The 19,277-nt window shown below is 37.4% G+C and overlaps 1 protein-coding gene across 3 annotated transcripts; it reads left to right on the forward strand.

Annotated features, from left to right (window-relative positions):
* The first annotated feature begins 2 nt into the window (after window positions 1-2).
* Window positions 3-19,163, forward strand: pik3ca (phosphatidylinositol-4,5-bisphosphate 3-kinase, catalytic subunit alpha). 3 transcript variants are annotated; one of them, XM_039673799.2, is made up of 21 exons: window positions 3-142; window positions 1,021-1,121; window positions 2,436-2,848; window positions 3,150-3,359; window positions 5,574-5,824; window positions 6,291-6,536; window positions 6,751-6,836; window positions 7,825-7,930; window positions 8,324-8,476; window positions 8,769-8,903; window positions 9,507-9,631; window positions 9,724-9,970; window positions 10,058-10,161; window positions 10,272-10,443; window positions 11,320-11,426; window positions 11,940-12,061; window positions 12,158-12,236; window positions 12,459-12,629; window positions 12,705-12,822; window positions 13,703-13,857; window positions 14,586-19,163. In XM_039673799.2, the coding sequence occupies exons 3-21, from the start codon at window positions 2,497-2,499 to the stop codon at window positions 14,854-14,856; spliced, it is 3,210 nt and encodes a 1,069-aa protein (XP_039529733.1). In that variant the 5' UTR covers window positions 3-142; window positions 1,021-1,121; window positions 2,436-2,496; the 3' UTR covers window positions 14,857-19,163. The 3 variants fall into 3 exon arrangements, with proteins under 3 accessions (XP_039529733.1, XP_039529730.1, XP_088981415.1); XM_039673796.2 differs by having other exon boundaries at window positions 38-178; XM_089125289.1 differs by lacking the exon at window positions 1,021-1,121 and having other exon boundaries at window positions 40-178.
* Window positions 19,164-19,277: the final 114 nt, after the last annotated feature.

Below are 19,277 nucleotides of genomic sequence, written 5' to 3' on the forward strand. Positions count from 1 at the left end.
GCCGCCGCCGCTGCTGTGATGATGGAGAGGCGGTGCGTGTCAGAGCAAGGCGGATAGAGGCCCAGCAAAGCCCCGCGCTGGATTTACTATCCTGTGCGAGCGACTGAACACCAACAGCAGATTACCTCACAACAACTCTTCGGTACATACCCAAATTAGCTATACACACAAATGTGAGGTATGTGTTTAAACCTATATTGTTCAAATACCAACGCTAGTGCTTTTTTTAAAAGAAGTCTTATGTATTGTTTCAGACTGGTAACATTTAAAACGTCGTTGGCGGGATATTACTGCATATTTTCTCTGAAAGTTATCTGGTTAGCTATAGCGGATTAGCCTAGCGGCTAGGTGGCTAAAGGAATCAATATCTTATATTTTTGTAAGGAAATTGCTTATTTGCCTTTCATAACCTTTTGTCACGCTAACTCAAAATACTTTAATTCGAGAGTATTTCAACTCTCTAACAATAATATTTGTCGATTTCTGCTTAATTAGTATGTTTTGTATAGGACTGCTACTTGGCTATCTGGCTAATTATGTGAGAGATAAGAGCCTCCCAAATATATTTCTACTTTAATATTATGTCTTTTTTTTTTTGAATGTGCTTAAATACGTTATCATTATAATATTCAGCTTGTTTACTTATTTAAACTGTTGTATTAAACAGGTTTATAGTGAAATTTGTGCATGTTTCTGCTCAGTCATGATTCAGGTTTGTTTGTTTTAACCAGTCTGTGGTTAAAAACCTTATAAACATATGTATAACATTAAGTTATAGTTGGCTATAAACTTATGTCTCTATAAACAGTTTGTTTTAGCTAGTGGTTCTCTGTCTTGTGAGTCAGTCTATTCATATTCAAGTATGATAACCCGCTTAATCTTATTATCTTCCTATCTGTGTCTCTCTAAACACGGCTGTGGAAGTTTGTTGTGGTTTGTACTGTTGTTTTGGGTAAACTGAGTGAGCTGGTCCACTTTCCGCTAGACACTGAATGTCTGTCCTCGTTGCTGTTGTTACAGTATAATTCAGTGGAGCTGAAGTTATAAAGCAAGCAGATCAGATGAAGGTCTGAACAATGACGGACATTTACATTTACAAGTGGCACTAACATCAGACTGAGGTAAGCTCAAATACCACCAGCTTATGTAAATATTGGTTCATCTCTTGCTTTTTTTTTGATGGGAAGAGATGACTAGCAATAAAAAGTGTGAAAGGGTGGAGTGGTTACAACCTTGACCAAACCATGATCTCACAAAGCTCTGTGTTAAACATTTGCATGGTATTTTACATGAATTACCTGAAGAGGATGGTCAGGACAACAATTTGATCTGACGTGTTTCTCTCATGCCCTAGTTTTAAAATCCAATAATTTCCGATAACACATCACATTGTGAAAGATGCTGTTGGTCAGATTAGTGAATCGCTTTCAGCAGCCTTACACCCAGGCCAGGAGATAAATACAGTTTTCATTTTGTTGGCTTATGTTAGCAGGGAAAAACAAGTCACCCACTTAAGTAAGAAGTGCCAAATGTTTTTGGCATTATGTTGAGTGGAAATATCTCTCTCTCTCACACTGAGTGATACATTCCTGTCATTGCTCAGTGACTCACATGTTTGGTTGCTGAACTTCTGTAAGCATGTTTTTGCGTTTAGACTGATGTCAGTGATGCATTAAATGACTCTATTGGACTCATGGATTAGTACTAGTGTGTTTGTTGAGGTGGTGTGTGTCTTTTACGTATTGATAATTGTGTCTTTTACGTACAGCTCATGTTTGGGATCACTAAGATTTTTTTTTTTATGTTTTAAAAGAAGTCTCAAGCTCATCAAGTCTGCATTTATTTAGTTAAAATATGCAGTAGAAACTATAATATTGAGAAATATTATTACACTCTAAAATAACATTTTAAAATATATTTTACGTCAACCTTTATAATTATTTGTAACTTTGTTATAACTCAGGTTTATTTGAACTATTTTAATAAAATTCCTTCGTTCCTGTGTTGGCAAAGCTGATTTCTCAGCATCATTACTCCAGTCTTCCTAAAATAGAAATCTTCGTGAGATTATAAATGTATATTATGATGATCATTTAGTGCATTTTTGCTGAATAAAAGTATTAATTTCCTTAAAAATTTTTGCTGACCCCAAACTTTTGCACGGTACAGCAACATCATTTGGTAACACCTTATAATGTTTTATCACAGACTAGGTTAATGAGAAGCATCACTGTTATTACATCAATGTTTATTATGTTTGTTTGTTGTCTGTGTTCCTATTTGTTACTAATGTCTTAAGACCCAATATGTTTGTTCTGGGACATGCTTAATTGTTCAGATAACTAGTCTAAGGTGTAGTTTACAATACTGTAGTTTACGATACTGATGTCAAACATGTCACCAAAACCCACTTTATTTCTCCTATTCCTTTTCAGGATAAAAAGTGGTTGGTGATAATTTTTTCTTCCCTATTGAAGATTGTGAGGACTACAAATCATGCCTCCAAGACCCTCGTCGGGAGAGCTATGGGGCATCCATTTGATGCCCCCCAGGATTCTGGTGGACTGTCTACTGCCCAATGGCATGATCCTGACACTAGAGTGCCTCCGGGAGGCCACCCTTATCACAATCAAACATGAACTTTTTAAGGAGGCAAGGAAGTATCCCCTCCACCACCTGCTGCAAGAGGAGACGTCCTATATTTTTGTCAGCGTAACGCAAGAGGCAGAGCGTGAGGAGTTCTACGATGAGACGAGAAGACTTTGCGACCTTCGGCTATTCCAGCCTTTCCTAAAGGTCATTGAACCTGTAGGAAACAGAGAGGAAAAAATCCTCAACAGAGAAATCGGTAAGACGTCACGCATGAGCTGACCACAAATGAATGTCAAGAGTATTCAAGTAGACAGATTGTCCAAAATCCCTGTTTCTGAATAACGTACAGTACCATTCAAAAGTTTATCAGGAAGATTTTTATTTATTTATTTCAAAAGAATGACTTCTTTTATTCAGCAAGGATACATCAAATTGATCAAAAGTGACAGTAAAGGCATTTATAACGTTACAAAAGATTTCTATAATCAAAGAATCCTGCAAAAAACGGTCTCAACAAAATTTTTTGTTCTAAGACAGTGTTTTTTTTTATGTTTCAGGTTTTGCCATCGGCATGCCAGTGTGTGAGTTCGATCTAGTGAAGGATCCGGAGGTACAGGACTTCAGGAGAAATATACTAAATGTTTGCAAAGACTCAGTAGAGCTGCGGGATGCCAATGGGCCACACAGTCGAGCACTATACGTTTATCCTCCTAATGTGGAGTCTTCACCAGAGCTTCCAAAGCATATATATGGCAAATTAGACAAAGGTAGGCTTGTTATTTTTACAGGAATATTCTGTGTTATTTTCACTTTTATGGACATTTTCTTCAGGAGATAAAGGAGTCTTTCTTGAGTTATCTACTTAAAGGAGTAGTTCACTTTCAAATAAAAATTTCCTGATAATTTACTCACCCCCATATCATCCAAGATGTCCATGTCTTTCTTTCTTCAGTCGAAAAGAAACTAAGGTTTTTAAGGGAAAACATTTTTTTTTTTTTTTAGAAAATGACAGATTGTTTTACTAGATAAGATCCTTATTTATCAACTGGGATCCTGTCGTGCCTCTAAAGCGGCATTGAGACTGACAATGACAAGCTTAAAACCATTGGTTGCCATTGAAGTCCATTATATGGAGACAAATCCTGGAATGTTTTCCTCAAAAACCTTAATTTCTTTTCGATTTTTATTTTTTTATTTTTTTTTTATTTGAAAGTGAACTGCTCTAAGTCATAACTCAAGGAACGCTGTTTCCAGGCACTTAAGAATACGATCTCAACATCCATTCATGAGCACTATTTATTCATATTACACATTTAGGCTAAGCATTTAAAAACGTACAGTGTACACTACAGTCTCCATGCTCACGGAGTCCCAAACAGACAAATGTTAAGGATTTAAAAAGATGAATCGCTGTCTGGCCATCTGGGATTTTGGTGTGGAGATAAAAGTTAGGATTATCATTTTTCGGTAGCATCACATCGCGAGTGTATTGTTTGCATTATTGTTGTTTTCTTGGGGCATCTGGTGAAACAGTGAGGCGTGATGTCAAACTTAGGCTGGTGATGTTCTATAATAGCCCTTTCAAAATTAGACTACTTTTCAAGGAACTTCTGCTCATGAGTTACTTGTGTAATTTCTGTGGGCAGAGTTTGCAGAACTCAACTGAAGAGCACTGTTTTTTGGTTCTATGTCCCCTCCTGTTATACTTGGTAGATAATAACTGAGTTTAGGTTTGTAGGTGGTCATGACATGAGTTGAGACATGAGACATGAACAATCATATACTGCATGAGACATACAATATTCTCTATTTTCTTTCAGTGTTTTGTCAGTTTCAATAATGTCGTATTTAAAGGATTAGTTCACTTAAAAATGAAAATTCTGTCATCATTTACTTACCCTCAAGTTTCATCATTTACTTACCCTCAAGAAGATATTTCGATTTTTAAGTGAACTATTCCTTTAAGTAAGTGAGGTTCAAAAGTCAAGAGATATTTTAATTTAATGCCTAATGTAAATGATTTGTAGTCTGTGTGTGTTCACACTCACTACTCCTAAAGTGTGTGCATTTACTTGGATGGGGTAAATGCAGAGGGCAGATTCTAGGTTTGGGTTACCATACTTGGCCTTCACATGAATCTGCTCAAAACATTGATTTAACAAATTGTTTGCATCATTCCTTAGATAATTTAATGGTTTCCTGGGTTTCCATGCTTTAAAATATCTTTGTAATATATTATCTGAATTTTACCGTGAGTTATTATATTGGTGCATTGAAATAAATAAAAAAGAAACATTAATTGTTTTTTTTTTTATAATTTGAGGAAATGTGGAGTGGGAAAAAATCAAATAATCAAAATGATTGAAAACAGCTCTAATTTAGCCACACTGGTCTCATGCAAGCACTTTATTGAACATGTACATTTTAAACAGTGTGATGTTTGCATGTTTTAAACAGTTATTAATGGTGCGGCCCAGCCGCCTGCTACGCTTTCATTGTGATTTGCTAAAAACACTGACGGTCCAGTTGACATTATTGGCTGTGGTAATTGACAACATGCCACACATGCGTCACATTGATCAAAGGTTAAAAATAACATGGAATGTTTCTTTATGCCTTATAGCCTGAAGCCAGTAGTAATTTTCATAGTATCGAGTCATTCCTGGAACTTTTGTATTTTCACCCATGCTGTTTTCTCTCTCATGTGAATAAGCCTGTGTTGTAATGGTAGTAGTCATGAAGCATATGATGCTTGTTTTTATGCTTTTGCTCTGTTTTCTTATAGCCTAGGGGAATACATGCACAAAAACGCCATTACATTCATTCCCTGACAGCTTAATTTCAGCTACATTCAGTCTGTATGTTTAACTCACAGTTGCCATGTGGGATTAATTGTTTGTTTTCACATGCGTGATGCCTGAAGGATTCAATTCAATAGTGCTGTTCCTCCTTACACTCTGATCTTCTTCCATGTTTGCTAGGTCAAATCATTGTCGTCATCTGGGTGATCGTCTCTCCCAACAATGACAAGCAAAAGTACACGCTTAAGATCAATCACGACTGCGTACCTGAGCAGGTGATCGCCGAAGCCATCAGGAAGAAAACCAGGAGCATGCTGCTGTCAGCTGAGCAGCTAAAGATGTGCGTGCAGGAATATCAGGGCAAATACATCCTGAAAGTGTGCGGCTGTGATGAGTATCTTTTGGAAAAGTACCCCATCAGTCAGTACAAGGTATCTTGGATCTTTTTGTATCATTAAAGTACCACCAATTTCATACATACCGGTGTGTTCTTGAATAACTGGTTATAGTTTATACAGTGTACAAATGCAGTCCTAATGTAATGTTTTAGTTCACATGTTGCTTCGGTTTTTTTCCTGTGTAGATTTATGCTTTTATACTGGGCATTGATTAATGCACCATCTGAGATTTGTAGTCATCTCACATTTGTCAAGTTTATGGCACTGATCATGTGTTTTGTTCCAGGCTTTCATTTTCCCAAACCCAACCAGTACACCAGAATGCAAATGAGTAGTCTCCGTATCCTGCATTTGAAATTTTAGATCATCCCCCCCAAAAAAAGTCCTGGCAGAATTGGTGTTTACGACACTTAAAATAGCAGCACACTGCACATTTTGGATGACTTAATGGCTTCATGTACGATATCTCTCTTTATTTCTCTCCTTCTCGTTCTCTCAGTATGTACGGAGTTGCATTATGCTGGGTAGGTTGCCAAACCTCATGCTTATGTCCAAGGACAGCCTTTACTCTCAGCTGCCTATGGACAACTTCACCATGCCTTCCTACGCCCGCCGCATCTCCACTGCCACGCCTTACATGAACGGAGAGTCCTCCACCAAATCCCTCTGGACCATTAACAGCACCCTAAGGATACGTGTCCTCTGCGCCACATACGTTAATGTGAATATTCGGGACATTGACAAGGTACTTAGCTAAAATCTGTCTTTCTGGATTGTGAAAGTCATTTTATTGTACTAAACGCATGGGGTGTATTTAGTAAGAAAGCAGAAGTTTTACATTTTTGTGAAAGAACAGGAAGCTATTTGTGTCTTTCTTTTTATAACCGCGTGACCTTTCTGCAGGGTGATTTCTTAATCTAAGAGGATGTTTTCTGATGGGTTGTTACCTTTTGTTTTAGATTTATGTGCGAACAGGGATCTACCATGGTGGAGAACAGTTGTGTGATAACGTCAACACACAGCGTGTCCCATGTTCAAACCCGAGGTACCGTACACTGGTGCTATCTGATACTGATACTACAATTGATTAATTACTGAGTGAATGCATCTACAAAATATAATGAAAGTTCCATTTCTGCCACCAAATGACTTTTTATCACTCAATTTTGACTTTATATTTTGCATTTATGAGATTATATCTCACAATTTTGAGTTAACGTCTTGCATTTTTGACTTTGACTTTATTTCTCTGAATTCACAAAACTTTTTTCCTAAGAATTCAGAAACAACATTTTGCAACTCATACTTTCCCCCCCTATAAATTCTGAATTTATATCTCTTTTAACAGTAGCCTAATTTCATAGATGAAAGGGTTTGTGTATTAATATGAAATTCATATTTTGTTCATTAATTGGTTTGATGCACTCTATTTCTTAATAATATTAATGCATGAAGTCATATTAAATAAGATAATAATTGAGAGAAATGTAATCGTGGAAAAAGTCATAATTATCTTTTTAATATCTTTTTATTTCATGGCAGAAATGGGTTTTCATACTTTTTTGGTTCACTTGGGTTTTTACTACATTACTAATTATGTAGATGCTATGTTGTCTTTAAATGTCAAGGAGAAAAGGTATATCATCTAGTGCAAGAGTTGGCAAACTTTCTGATGTTTAATTTTTCTTGTTAATTACAGTGAAGTAAAAAACCCAACCTGCCTCTAAATATCAAAATATTCCCCTCATTTATACAAAGTTCACTTCAGAGTGTCAGAGTGGCATTGTACTAACCAACTCAACCACTAGGCCAATGCTCTCAACGGGTTGCACAAGTAATTGGATTAATTTCAGTCCAGTAGGCCACATGATAAATAGTGACATTCATCTCTCTTGCCCTTCAACCTGCCAGTGATGGCCGGAGGTTGCCCAACCCCTGATATAATGCAAATATTTCCAAAAAAGTTAGACATTTTTAAATAAAAAATAATAAATTTTAAACCCTCATTGTGTGGTGATTCCCTCTGTCTCCAGGTGGAACGAGTGGCTGACTTATGACATGTACATTCCTGACATCCCCCGGGCGGCTCGTCTCTGTCTCTCCATCTGCTCTGTGAAAGGAAGGAAGGGGGCAAAGGAGGTGACTTGCTTTTTTGTAGTGCACATTAAACTGTTATAACAGTGTTGTTATTGTAAACTATTACAAATTATTTAAATACTTTGTTAGTTGAATTAAAGCTAAAATAATGTGTAAGTATTAGATGAGAACTTATACTTAGAAATTAAACAAAAATGTCAAATGTTGAAACTAAAAAAAGTTGAAGTACTAAAATTACTAAAACATACAGAACTAAAAATAAAGTTAATTAGAAGGAATAATTCAAATGAAAAGCACATAAAATTACTTAAACTAATTATAATAATTAAAATAAATAAAAAATTAACACTGTATCAACTTACTTATTTGCAGTGTTTTAGTGGGGATTGCTTCAAAGGTGTTTGAAATTAACCTTTTTTAAATGATCTGCTACAGGAGCACTGTCCACTGGCCTGGGGAAACGTCAACCTGTTTGACTACACGCACACACTGGTCTCAGGAAAGATGGCACTGAATCTGTGGCCAGTACCACACGGCCTAGAAGACCTCCTCAACCCCATTGGGGTCACGGGCTCCAATCCTAACAAGGTTTCTTCTCCTGCATAACCTCTTTCAGCGTTGAGCTGTTTACACTTTAATAAGGTTTAATACGATTGTGCGCTGTGTTGTCTAATCAGAGGTTGACATTGTCAATCAAGAGCATATTCTCTAAAGCCGTTTATTTAGTATTCAGTTGTTTTTATGTGTATTGACCCTTAATACAAAATAACTGCATAGATGCTCTAAGTGTATAGATACTGAAAGTCTATTAGTTATTAGCAAAGTGCTATTTAGTTACTTGGTTAATGTGTTTTGCTGTTGGTTGGTTTTTTTGCTCTAGGAAACCCCATGTCTAGAGTTGGAGTTTGACTATTTCAGCTCACCCGTTAAGTATCCTGACATGGCCACAATTGAGGATCACGCTAACTGGATAATATCCAGGGAGATGGGATACAATTACTGCCAGTCTGGACAGGTAAGCTTACCGACACACATCCTACTTAATTAATTATAGTGACACACTTGCTGCTGCTATTCATACCCTTTACAAGCTTGAGAAGCATGAGAAACATCTATTGTCATTCTGTGTAGTCACCTCATCAGTGTCATTGTGTCCAATTATTAAAAAGTACAATGTTCATTCATTTGATTTTGTAAAGGAGCTAAGCAGTGACTGCACAATATTTCAGTAGCATGGGTCCTCTATCTCAAAACATTGTTTCTTCATCTCTGATTCATCAAGGCTTTTTTTAGAAATAGAAAAAGGGTTTGCTTCTGTAAAAGTCTACAGAATTTCTATTACTATTTGACTCCCACAATTTGACTTACGATTATTACTCTCAAACTTTCTAAACTGTGATTGATGCTTACTCTAACTAAATTAAGTACACTACCAGGTTAAGAGTTAAAATGTGTTTTTGAAAGAAGTCTCTTAAGCTCACCAACTCTTTATTTGATCAAATAATGTCTTCAAATAAATAAATTAAAATGGTTTCCTTTTTCTTTTTGGAATCCGTTCTCTGATTGACGTTTATTAATGAGATGATTAAATAATACTTTTTTTTTTATCCACTTACAGAGCAGCAGACTGGCACGAGACCACGCAATGACAGATGCAGATATAGAGCAACTTCGTCAGCTGGGCAACAGGGACCCGCTTTCTGAGATCACTGAGCAAGAAAAAGACTTCTTATGGAGGCACAGGTAATCTACCGCCCCCATTAGCTCTAGTCATTTTAGTGTCCTTCTGCAAAAAACGTTTCTGTAGAACTGTCTTGTGGGGTTTTTTTCTGTAGGCAGTATTGTGTAAATATACCAGAAATCTTGCCCAAGATTCTTCTAGCGGTGAAGTGGAATTCCAGAGATGAAGTTGCACAAATGTATTGCCTTCTTAAAGACTGGCCCGCAATAAAGCCGGAACAAGCCATGGAGTTGCTTGACTGTAACTATCCTGATCCAATGATCCGAGACTTCGCAGTTCGATGCCTTGAGAAGTATCTGACTGATGACAAACTCTCACAGTACCTCATTCAGTTGGTTCAGGTAAGACTGATATATTCAGTTATTCTTTATTATAAACGCTCTCATGTTTACCTGTTTTCTCAACGTTTCACTTTCCATTTGTTTAAGGTTCTGAAGTACGAGCAGTACCTTGATAACCCACTGGTACGATTTCTGTTGAAAAAAGCTCTTACAAACCAGAGGATTGGGCACTTCTTCTTTTGGCATTTGAAGTAAGTATTTTACTCTTTTTGGTCTGCTTAGAGACTAAGTTATACACTAACTTAGATATCATGATGATGTTTTTGAAGTTAAATTGTAACAAGGTATTGTGGGGTTGCAGGTCAGAGATGCACAATAAAACCGTGAGTCAGCGGTTTGGTCTGCTGCTGGAGTCGTACTGTCGGGCATGTGGCATGTACCTGAAGCACCTGAGCAGACAGGTGGAAGCCATGGAGAAGCTCATCAACCTCACAGACATTCTCAAACAAGAGAAGAAGGATGAAACTCAGAAGGTAAACTCAGCCTTTGACCTTCTCCCCTAAAAGTAGGCATGTGAGGTTATATTAGGAGAGTCTCTACGCACACTGCAAGTGAAACCTTAGCTGTTAGATTAGATTTACGGAGGATGCGCCATTTACTCCGTGAGGTGATCCTCAATAGCATTCAGGCATTACTTTGAATTACCAAAACATCCCACTTAATAAGTACGTTTACATGCACGTTCTTAACGCGATAATGTTTAATATGCCGACAACGTGTGTGGTCATTAGGATTGTGTACCGTTCACGTTTTAATCGGTACTGGTACCTGAAATTCGTAACTTTTTTTCGGTACTGTAGGGATGTTTACCTCAATAATTAAAGAAACTGTAAGCAAGGGTTGCCACAGGCCCTTGAAGTCCTTGAAAGTTTGTGAATCTGCAAAAAAAAAAAAAAAATTCACAGCCCTGGAAAGTTCTAAGAAATAAACATACATAGATACACGTCCTTGAAAGTGCTTGACTTTTATTTTGTTCAAGAAGTTTTCTGGGGGAAAAATCCATATTATTCCCTCCGGTCTGTTAATGTGTTATTTCACCAACACTTCATGGCCTTACATACTAGCTTGCTTGATTTACGTTAGTTACTAGCATTTACATGTTACGTTAAGTGTTTCCCACGTGAGGTACTTTGTGTCGTACGTTGCCATGACGTTCACATGCGCACAAAACTATTGATTTTTTTTTATTGCATTAAATTTCATCTATTACTTTATCTATTATCTATTGCCCTTGATCAATTTCCTGCTACACCAGGAGGCGTCACCCAATCTTCCATTAATCATTGCCCTGATGCCAAGCTCAGAATAATATTTTATTGATTGACTTTGTATTTATTTCTGCTTTTCAGGTGCAAATGAAGTTCCTGGTGGAGCAGATGAGGCGACCGGACTACATGGATGCCCTTCAAAATTTCACCTCTCCACTCAACCCCGCTCACCAGCTGGGTAACCTACGGTGAGTTCCACACTGTGCAGTATTTACAGCTGAGAGAATGTATTATCACTTAGCAGGGATGACACACAACAAGCCAGATATAAAAGGACACAATTGTACAATAGCATGAGCTTATTGGCTAATGCGTTTCCCACTTACCCTTCCACTCAATTTTGTGGTCACTTGCGGTTTTTTTTAAAGAAATAAATACTTTTATTCAGCAAGAACACATTCAATTGATCAAACGTGACAATAAAGACATTCATAATTTACAAAAGTAATTTTTAGTCAAAAGTAAAAAATAAAATTCCCCACAAAAAATGACAATTCATGGTTTCCTCAAAAATATTGTAACATCTGTTTTCAACATTTGTTGAAAATTCATCACTGGAATTAATTACATTTTAACATTATTTTCAATTGTAATCATATTACTGTTTTTACTATATATTTGATCAAATAAATGCAGACCTGATGTTTATGTTTACCTAATGTATGTTTGATTGCTCACTTGTTTTTCTGTGCGTATGGCAGACTTGAAGACTGCAGAATCATGTCCTCGGCCAAGAGACCGCTCTGGCTGAACTGGGAAAATCCTGACATCATGTCCGAACTTCTGTTCCAAAACAATGAGATCATTTTTAAGAATGGGGATGGTCAGATCATATTTTATACTCTTTTATTATGAATGCCCTTATTTCTTATGGTAAGAGACAAAAGTCACACGTTTTTCTATCTTTTCCTTTCATTAGACCTGAGACAAGACATGTTGACTCTTCAAATCATCAGGATAATGGAGAACATTTGGCAGAATCAGGGGCTGGATCTGAGGTATGTGGGTGTAGGGGTTTAAGTTTTTGTCTGGTAACCAAAAGGGTAATGCATTAACATCATCATTGTTTCTTTGAGTAAGGCACAGAACTGTCCCTGTGTACTTTAAGTCACACTAGCCAAATTACTAGTTAATCAGGTAATATTGTTAAGTTGTCCCTAATTCTCTTGCAGCCTTGAATGTGAAGTTAATTTTTATAAATCATTGTTTTTGTAACTCAGAATGCTACCCTATGGCTGCTTGTCTATCGGAGATTGCGTGGGTCTCATAGAGGTGGTGAGAAGTTCACACACAATCATGCAGATTCAGTGTAAAGGAGGTCTGAAGGGGGCGCTGCAGTTTAACAGTTCAACGCTGCATCAGTGGCTGAAGGACAAAAACAAGGGCGAGATGTGAGTGGCAAATTTTAATTATGTTTTTCAGTGGCCAGTTCAAATATCTAGTAACAAAATCATCTGTGTTTATAGGTACGACATGGCCATCGACTTGTTTACGCGATCCTGCGCTGGCTATTGTGTGGCCACTTTCATTCTGGGCATCGGTGACCGACACAACAGTAACATCATGGTGAAGGACGACGGGCAGGTGTGAAATTTAATGCCACTGAAATATTCATTCATTATCAGCGCTGTCAAAAGATTAAAATATTCAATCACGATTAATCGCATTAATGTCATAGTTAACTCGCACATTTTTATCTATTCTAAATGTCTCGTGATTTCTTTTTTAATGCTCTTTTAATGCACTTATCAACATGGAAAAGTGGATCGGCTTGCTTTGTGCAAATGTTTTTTATTGAAAACAACATTAACATATACAGTGTTCAATTTCTCACTTGGAGCAAATAATCTCTCAATGTAACACTGTCTATCAATAAAAGGGTGAAAGAAATACTGAGGAGGTTCTGATATTGATGAGGAGAATTCCCATCATCTGTGTGTGTGTGTGTGTGTGTGTGTGTTTGCTTGGCCATCATCAAGTGGTATTTCAGACTGGACGTGCTACGATGATGATAGCTCAGTTCACAACGACAAAACACACAGATCTCTTTGGTCTTGTCAAGGAACCATTTGGCAAATTTTACATTCAGAATCTTATTGGCATCCATTCTGGTGTCTCATGCTCGTCATCCACTCAAAACGTAACGTTAACCTACGATTTGGCCGGCTCGCAGACCCAAACAAGTGTGTTCAGCGTCGTGCCTGTTGTTTTGTTTCCGGTCTAGCTAGAATCGCTTTTTCGTTTTGTTGCGCGAAGCAAGCCATTGAAATTAATGGGTTTCAGAGCGCAGAAGCATGTGAAAAAAAATACAAAGTTTGCTAAGCCAAAAAGGCTGTTAATTGCGTGATAACATTTTTTACGTCTTTAAAATGGGTTTACGTTTACGTCGTTAATAACGCGTTAAACTGACAGCCCTAGTCATTATCAATATCCTCATATTGACCTTCTGCTTGTGTTCCTGCAGCTGTTTCATATAGATTTTGGTCACTTTTTGGACCACAAGAAGAAGAAGTTTGGCTACAAGCGAGAGCGAGTTCCCTTCGTCTTAACGCAAGACTTCCTAATTGTAATCAGCAAAGGAGGAACCCAAGAGTGCACTAAAACCAGAGAGTTTGAGAGGTGCGTATGTTCATGTTGGAAGCATTGCTCATTGTTTTCCGATGCGAGTTTAACCGAAACAAATCCTTTGTTGTTTCGACATTAACAGTTATTGGCAGACAGCTAACTATCCAAGACAATTAGCGATTGAGTTGAACAATAGAGGCTTTTAGAATGGGCCTCTCGGGCCTCCATCCCAGCAGCCTTTCCTCTCCCAACAATACTCTGACAGCCAGCCGGCTGCCAAGTTTCCTGCTTCTCCTCCGGACTTCCGCTTTTTAACAAATCTCTGCTTCAGTCGAGACTCAAAGGAGGCTTCAAAAAAAGCAGGATTTGCTCTCTATCAGTGTGTCTCAGAGGAGTGGAGGTCCATGTCTGCTTTTGCTTGAGTAAAACTAAACCAGTAATGGTCTCCGGTGGAAGGACAGGCTTTGAGTACTCATTAAAAAAAATAGTTTTTGGATGAAAAGAACATGAAGGATGATTTTAATGTTTAATTTTTTGTTGTCTTTAATATTAGCTTTGTCTAAAGAATGCTTTAGGAATGATGTATTTTTACAGGCCAACTCAGAAGTTGGCATCGTTTGATATCCTGCTCGGCGTGATGACGTTTTCAACCACTGTAGTCCCGTTATTACTAAAGTATTTTATGTTGTAGGATAAAATGTGAAAATATTGTGAGCTTTTGTTAACCACAGACTCTATAGATGCAACAGAGATGCTGAATGTCTCTCTGTCTCCCTCTGCAGGTTCCAGGAGATGTGTTACAAGGCTTACTTGGCCATCAGACAGCATGCCAACCTGTTCATAAACCTCTTCTCTATGATGCTGGGCTCAGGCATGCCCGAGCTGCAGTCCTTTGATGACATCGCTTACATCCGAAAGACCCTGGCCCTGGACAAAACCGAGCAGGAGGCCCTGGACTATTTCATGAAGCAGATGAATGACGCTCACCATGGTGGATGGACCACCAAGATGGACTGGATCTTCCACACAATCCGACACCATGCCCAAAACTGAGCCGATGCCCACTGGCAGAACTTAGGGCCGGATAAGATAACAGGCAGAAATGAGACCCTTTTTGTGGGACGCACTGCCTGCTTTATACCATGGAGAATCATGGCACCCAAACCTCATGTACAAATGACCTTCAGAGCACTAAAACAACCTGAAAGGACATCTTTTTTTTGTCCTCTTTTTGTTTATTTTTTTCCCAAATGAGGCATCTCTTACCCACCATTTTCCAGAGTGGTTTTACATTATAGCTGTAGTTTTGTCCCGCTGTTTTTTTTTTTCTCTCTCCTCTTTGTGCTGCTCTTTTCCTGGAGGCGATTCTTGTTCTTCTTCTTCTTATTATTATTATTATTATTATTAATATATATATAATTTTTTTCTATGGAAAACAAACCTTTGAGGAAAAAAAAAAAACATCTGCACTCTTCAGGAGCTTTTCTGGGGATGTTCATGTCTTCCTGTTTAAAACTACAAATGCCTTCTAATATGCACGGAAACTCTGAGAACACTCTAGAAAAACAGGGTATGAAACTTTCTGATCTGCTACCTGGCCTTTCCGCTCAAAACCAACACTAACCCCCCCCTGAAAGACAGCCGAGGCGTAGCAGTGCAAATCTGATGGTGCTGATTTCCAAATTGCGCTCTTATTCTTTGAGTTCAGTTGGCCACACTGGCTTTTACAATAGACGGATGATTTGTTCTCCTTTCTTCCTTATATGCACAGTGAGCTAAAATGATAGCCTGAGTACCTTATGCACTGGACGTGAATATTTTTTAGTTTTTATTACGATCTCACGTTTTGGCCGCACAGTAGCACTACATGAGTTTCATTCTCTTTAAACAGACTTTTCAGAGACATTGGTGAGAACATGGTTTGTGTTCTCAATATGCACGTAACGCACTACATAATAACAGTTCGGATCCTCCATGGAAGGAAGTAATCATTTTTTGGAGTACGGTATGGCCAGTACTGGTGGTGACGTGAGCAAATCAATGCGGGTTCATTTTTTAACTTATTTAACAACGTTTACTCCAAATATTGAGTTTTGAAACATTTGAACAATGTTTAATTTTCATCAACAAGGCTTTCGGTCAATACCCATGTTGTTAAAATGGCCACATATTGGCAAACCAATCAGTCTGGCTGATCAATATGTATATATATATCTCGCTTTATTACTAATCAGGACTTACAGTTTAATTCGTATTCGCAGATCAGTAATGTTTTCCCAGTTCCAGCGTGCGAAACATCAGATGAATCAAGGTTATCGGCTCTGTGTTCTCTTGGCTGTCCGAGTAATGATTGTCCTACCAGATGCCCTGGCAGCGTGCAGATATGAAGCCTTAATACACTCGCTTGGTATGAATGGATGTTCGTCTCCTCTATGGTCCCTTGCATGCCACAGGAAAGCAAACGCTTGTTGGTGTTTTGATGCTAAGCAGTTGCGAAAGAACAAAACAGCTTTTTATCACCTTCGGTTGAGTCGCCGTATCTCTGGGTACTTCCACTACACTAAAGCTGGCAAGTCCTTTCTGTTAGCCTATATATATATTTTTTTTTACGGGTTGTAGTTTGTACGAGAAGAAGCATTAAGAAAGATTGTGCTATGTAGTTACACATTATATTGAAAGATTCTACAGACGAAATGTATGTTTTAGACGGTGAAATGGCTTTTAGATGGTTCAAGTGGATGACGCTGGTATAATATTGTTTACCGATGACACTACAGTACAGTGCATTATAACTACCGATACATGCTTATATATGTATATATATACACACTCTGTTCCTCCTCGTCTCCTTTTTCATTACTACATACAATGTACAGTGAATGTTTAATGGTGCAGGATGTGTCTGATGTGACTACAGGGCTAAACAATCTGTAGAGAAGGGGAAAAAAGGTAGTTGGCTAATATCTAACTAATGAGCGCCTCTTGGGTCAGGTTAAGTGCCTTGCATGGGGCCGTAATGGCAGTGTTACGTTTTGCCGTCTTGAACCTCTGAGCTGCGAGTCGAAACGTGAGATTCCAGACCAGGTTGTATCCAAACTAGGGCTGGGCAACGATTAATCGCGATTAATCGCATCCAAAATAAAAGTTTGTGTTTACATAATATATGTGTGTGTAGTGTGTATAATTATTTTTTATATTTAAATACACACACGCATGTATATATTTACGAAATATTTGCATGTATATATTTGATGCATATTTATACATAATTAATTAAAATATAAATATTAATTAATTAAAATATTAATTAATTAAATATGTACATGCATGTGTGTGTTTATATATATATACACTACACTACACAATCATATATTATTTAAACACAAACTTTTATTTTGGATGCGATTAATCATGATTAATCGTTGCCCAGCCCTAATCCAAACAAATAATCACACAGTTAAAAAAACATTTACTCACCCTCATGTCATTCCAAACCTGTATGACTGACTTTCTTCTGCAGAACACAAAAGGAAGATATTTTGTAGAACGTCCAAACAACATTGGACCCCATTGGAAAAAGATATGGAACGACGTGAGGGTGAGTAAATGATGACAGACAGTTTTCTTTTTAGGGTTAGCGTTTGACACAGATCCACGTTTTCGCTTTCTATCCCTCCTCGGCTCTTTTCGGTTAATTCTGGCCCTTGTCATGATTCTGCATTACTTTAAAGCTGTGAAAATGTACAATTACAAATGAGGTGTAATCGTGCTATTTAAATGGATATATGGCTACTAGGCAGGAAACCCCTGAGCACTATTTTTACTCTCGCACAGTTGTATTTTCCTCAGTAGGAAAGTCAATGATCATACATGCATTATTTACCACCTGAGATATAAATGATCAGATGAAGATCTGATCGCTCAATGTAGGAAAAACAGAAGGAAGTGACGTGCGTTTCCATGTTTGCAAAGCTGAAATTCAGCTGAAATACTGGGCAACATTTAACAATGCAAATTGTAATGATAGACAGTTTGTTTTTCTACTGTTTTTAAGTTTGAAAGGGTGTCCTGAGTACTTAATATTGTAGTATTCCACACTTATGCATTCATTTGCTATGTGTTTTTTTTTTTTTTTTTTTGTAAATGATGTTACTCTTATATGCAGTAAACAAATGAACAGATGTACACTTGGCGTCAGACTGATGTATGCAGGTGGTTCTTGCACTTTGTATTCCTCCGTTCTTTGTTCTTTCTCTCTTTGCCTTCGGTCCTGTGGGCTCCTGCATGTGTTTTTATCCCTACCTGCTCATTTACTGCCTGAAACTGAGATCAGCTACATTAGAGCTTAGTTATGGTAAGCAGCCTTATGTTAGCTCTCTTAAAGCCATTTAATGCATGGTTCTATTCACGATGTGTGTTTTTGTCTGTACAGGTTACAGATCTTCTTGGGCCGGACCCGCTATAAAAAGCCCATTCACAAATGTGTGATCAATATCTTTATAATTTACCTAACTTTTTTTTTTTTTACGACTTGCTAACAAACTATTGAGATGCAGAAATTCTGGAGTCTTTTGTATGACAAATGAAAATAAGAAAACAATTACAATTTGTTTAATACATTTCAGTTGTTGTACTTGAAAATCTTCGCTCAGAACCGCCTTTGTGTGTCGACGACAAAGCCGTCAATGTTGCGTAGCACTGAAGGTTTACTTGCATAGGCAGTTTCATACCGATTGTGAATGTTTTAGTGGTTTTGGAGTCTTAGAAACTCTACTACACCAATAAAAAGAGAGGAAAATTACCATTTCAGTTCAAAGGAAAATAAAATGTAAATTAATGTGCTATTATGTGAAGTTTGTCAGATGGAGGATATTGAAAATTCTATATAATGGAAGTTCAAAGCTTTTTTTTTTTAATGCTTTGGTTACATTTCTCTCTCGGTATTGCTGTTGCATTTATTAGACTTATTTACTTGTTGAATTATGTCATAAAGATATACTTTTTTTTTGTTTTTTTACTATCATTATTATGAAATTATATATAGCGGGCCAAATACTTTCTTTACCTTCTTCCTTCCTTGCATGGGATTTCAGAAAAAAAAGAAGAAAAAAAAAGGAAAAAGTCAAAAGCTGAAAAAATTTGCCCTAGTATTTTTGATTCTTTGTAGATGTAAGGGAGTTTTGGCCTATGACTGCACTCTGTAGAAACCATCTATCAACTGCCATCAGTTACAAAGCCTCATCTTCATTTCTATTCGGTTTCATTGTGCACCTCAGTTCAATTCAAGTAGCTTTGTATCCAGTCTGTCTTCAATATTTTGAGTGTTATGTGACTATGTACAAATAAACGTATTTCAAGAATTTTTCCTTACTGTTTTATTTAATATGTACTGTACATGTTTGTGTATATGTATCTGAATGCCATTAACATTCACTGTCAGGGTAACAGTAGCTAGACTAGAACATTTTGAGACA

This window comes from Pimephales promelas, chromosome 21, assembly GCF_988280905.1.
Source record: "Pimephales promelas chromosome 21, fPimPro1.hap1.1, whole genome shotgun sequence".
Taxonomy (NCBI): Eukaryota; Metazoa; Chordata; class Actinopteri; order Cypriniformes; family Leuciscidae; genus Pimephales; species Pimephales promelas.

Coding starts and splice junctions, on each gene's coding strand:
- pik3ca (XM_039673799.2), top strand. CDS start 2,497: ATGCCTCCAAGACCCTCGTCGGGAGAGCTATGGGGCATCCATTTGATG. Junction 3,360..5,573: donor ATATGGCAAATTAGACAAAG/GTAGGCTTGTTA, acceptor CATGTTTGCTAG/GTCAAATCATTGTCGTCATC. Junction 12,630..12,704: donor GACAAAAACAAGGGCGAGAT/GTGAGTGGCAAA, acceptor CTGTGTTTATAG/GTACGACATGGCCATCGACT.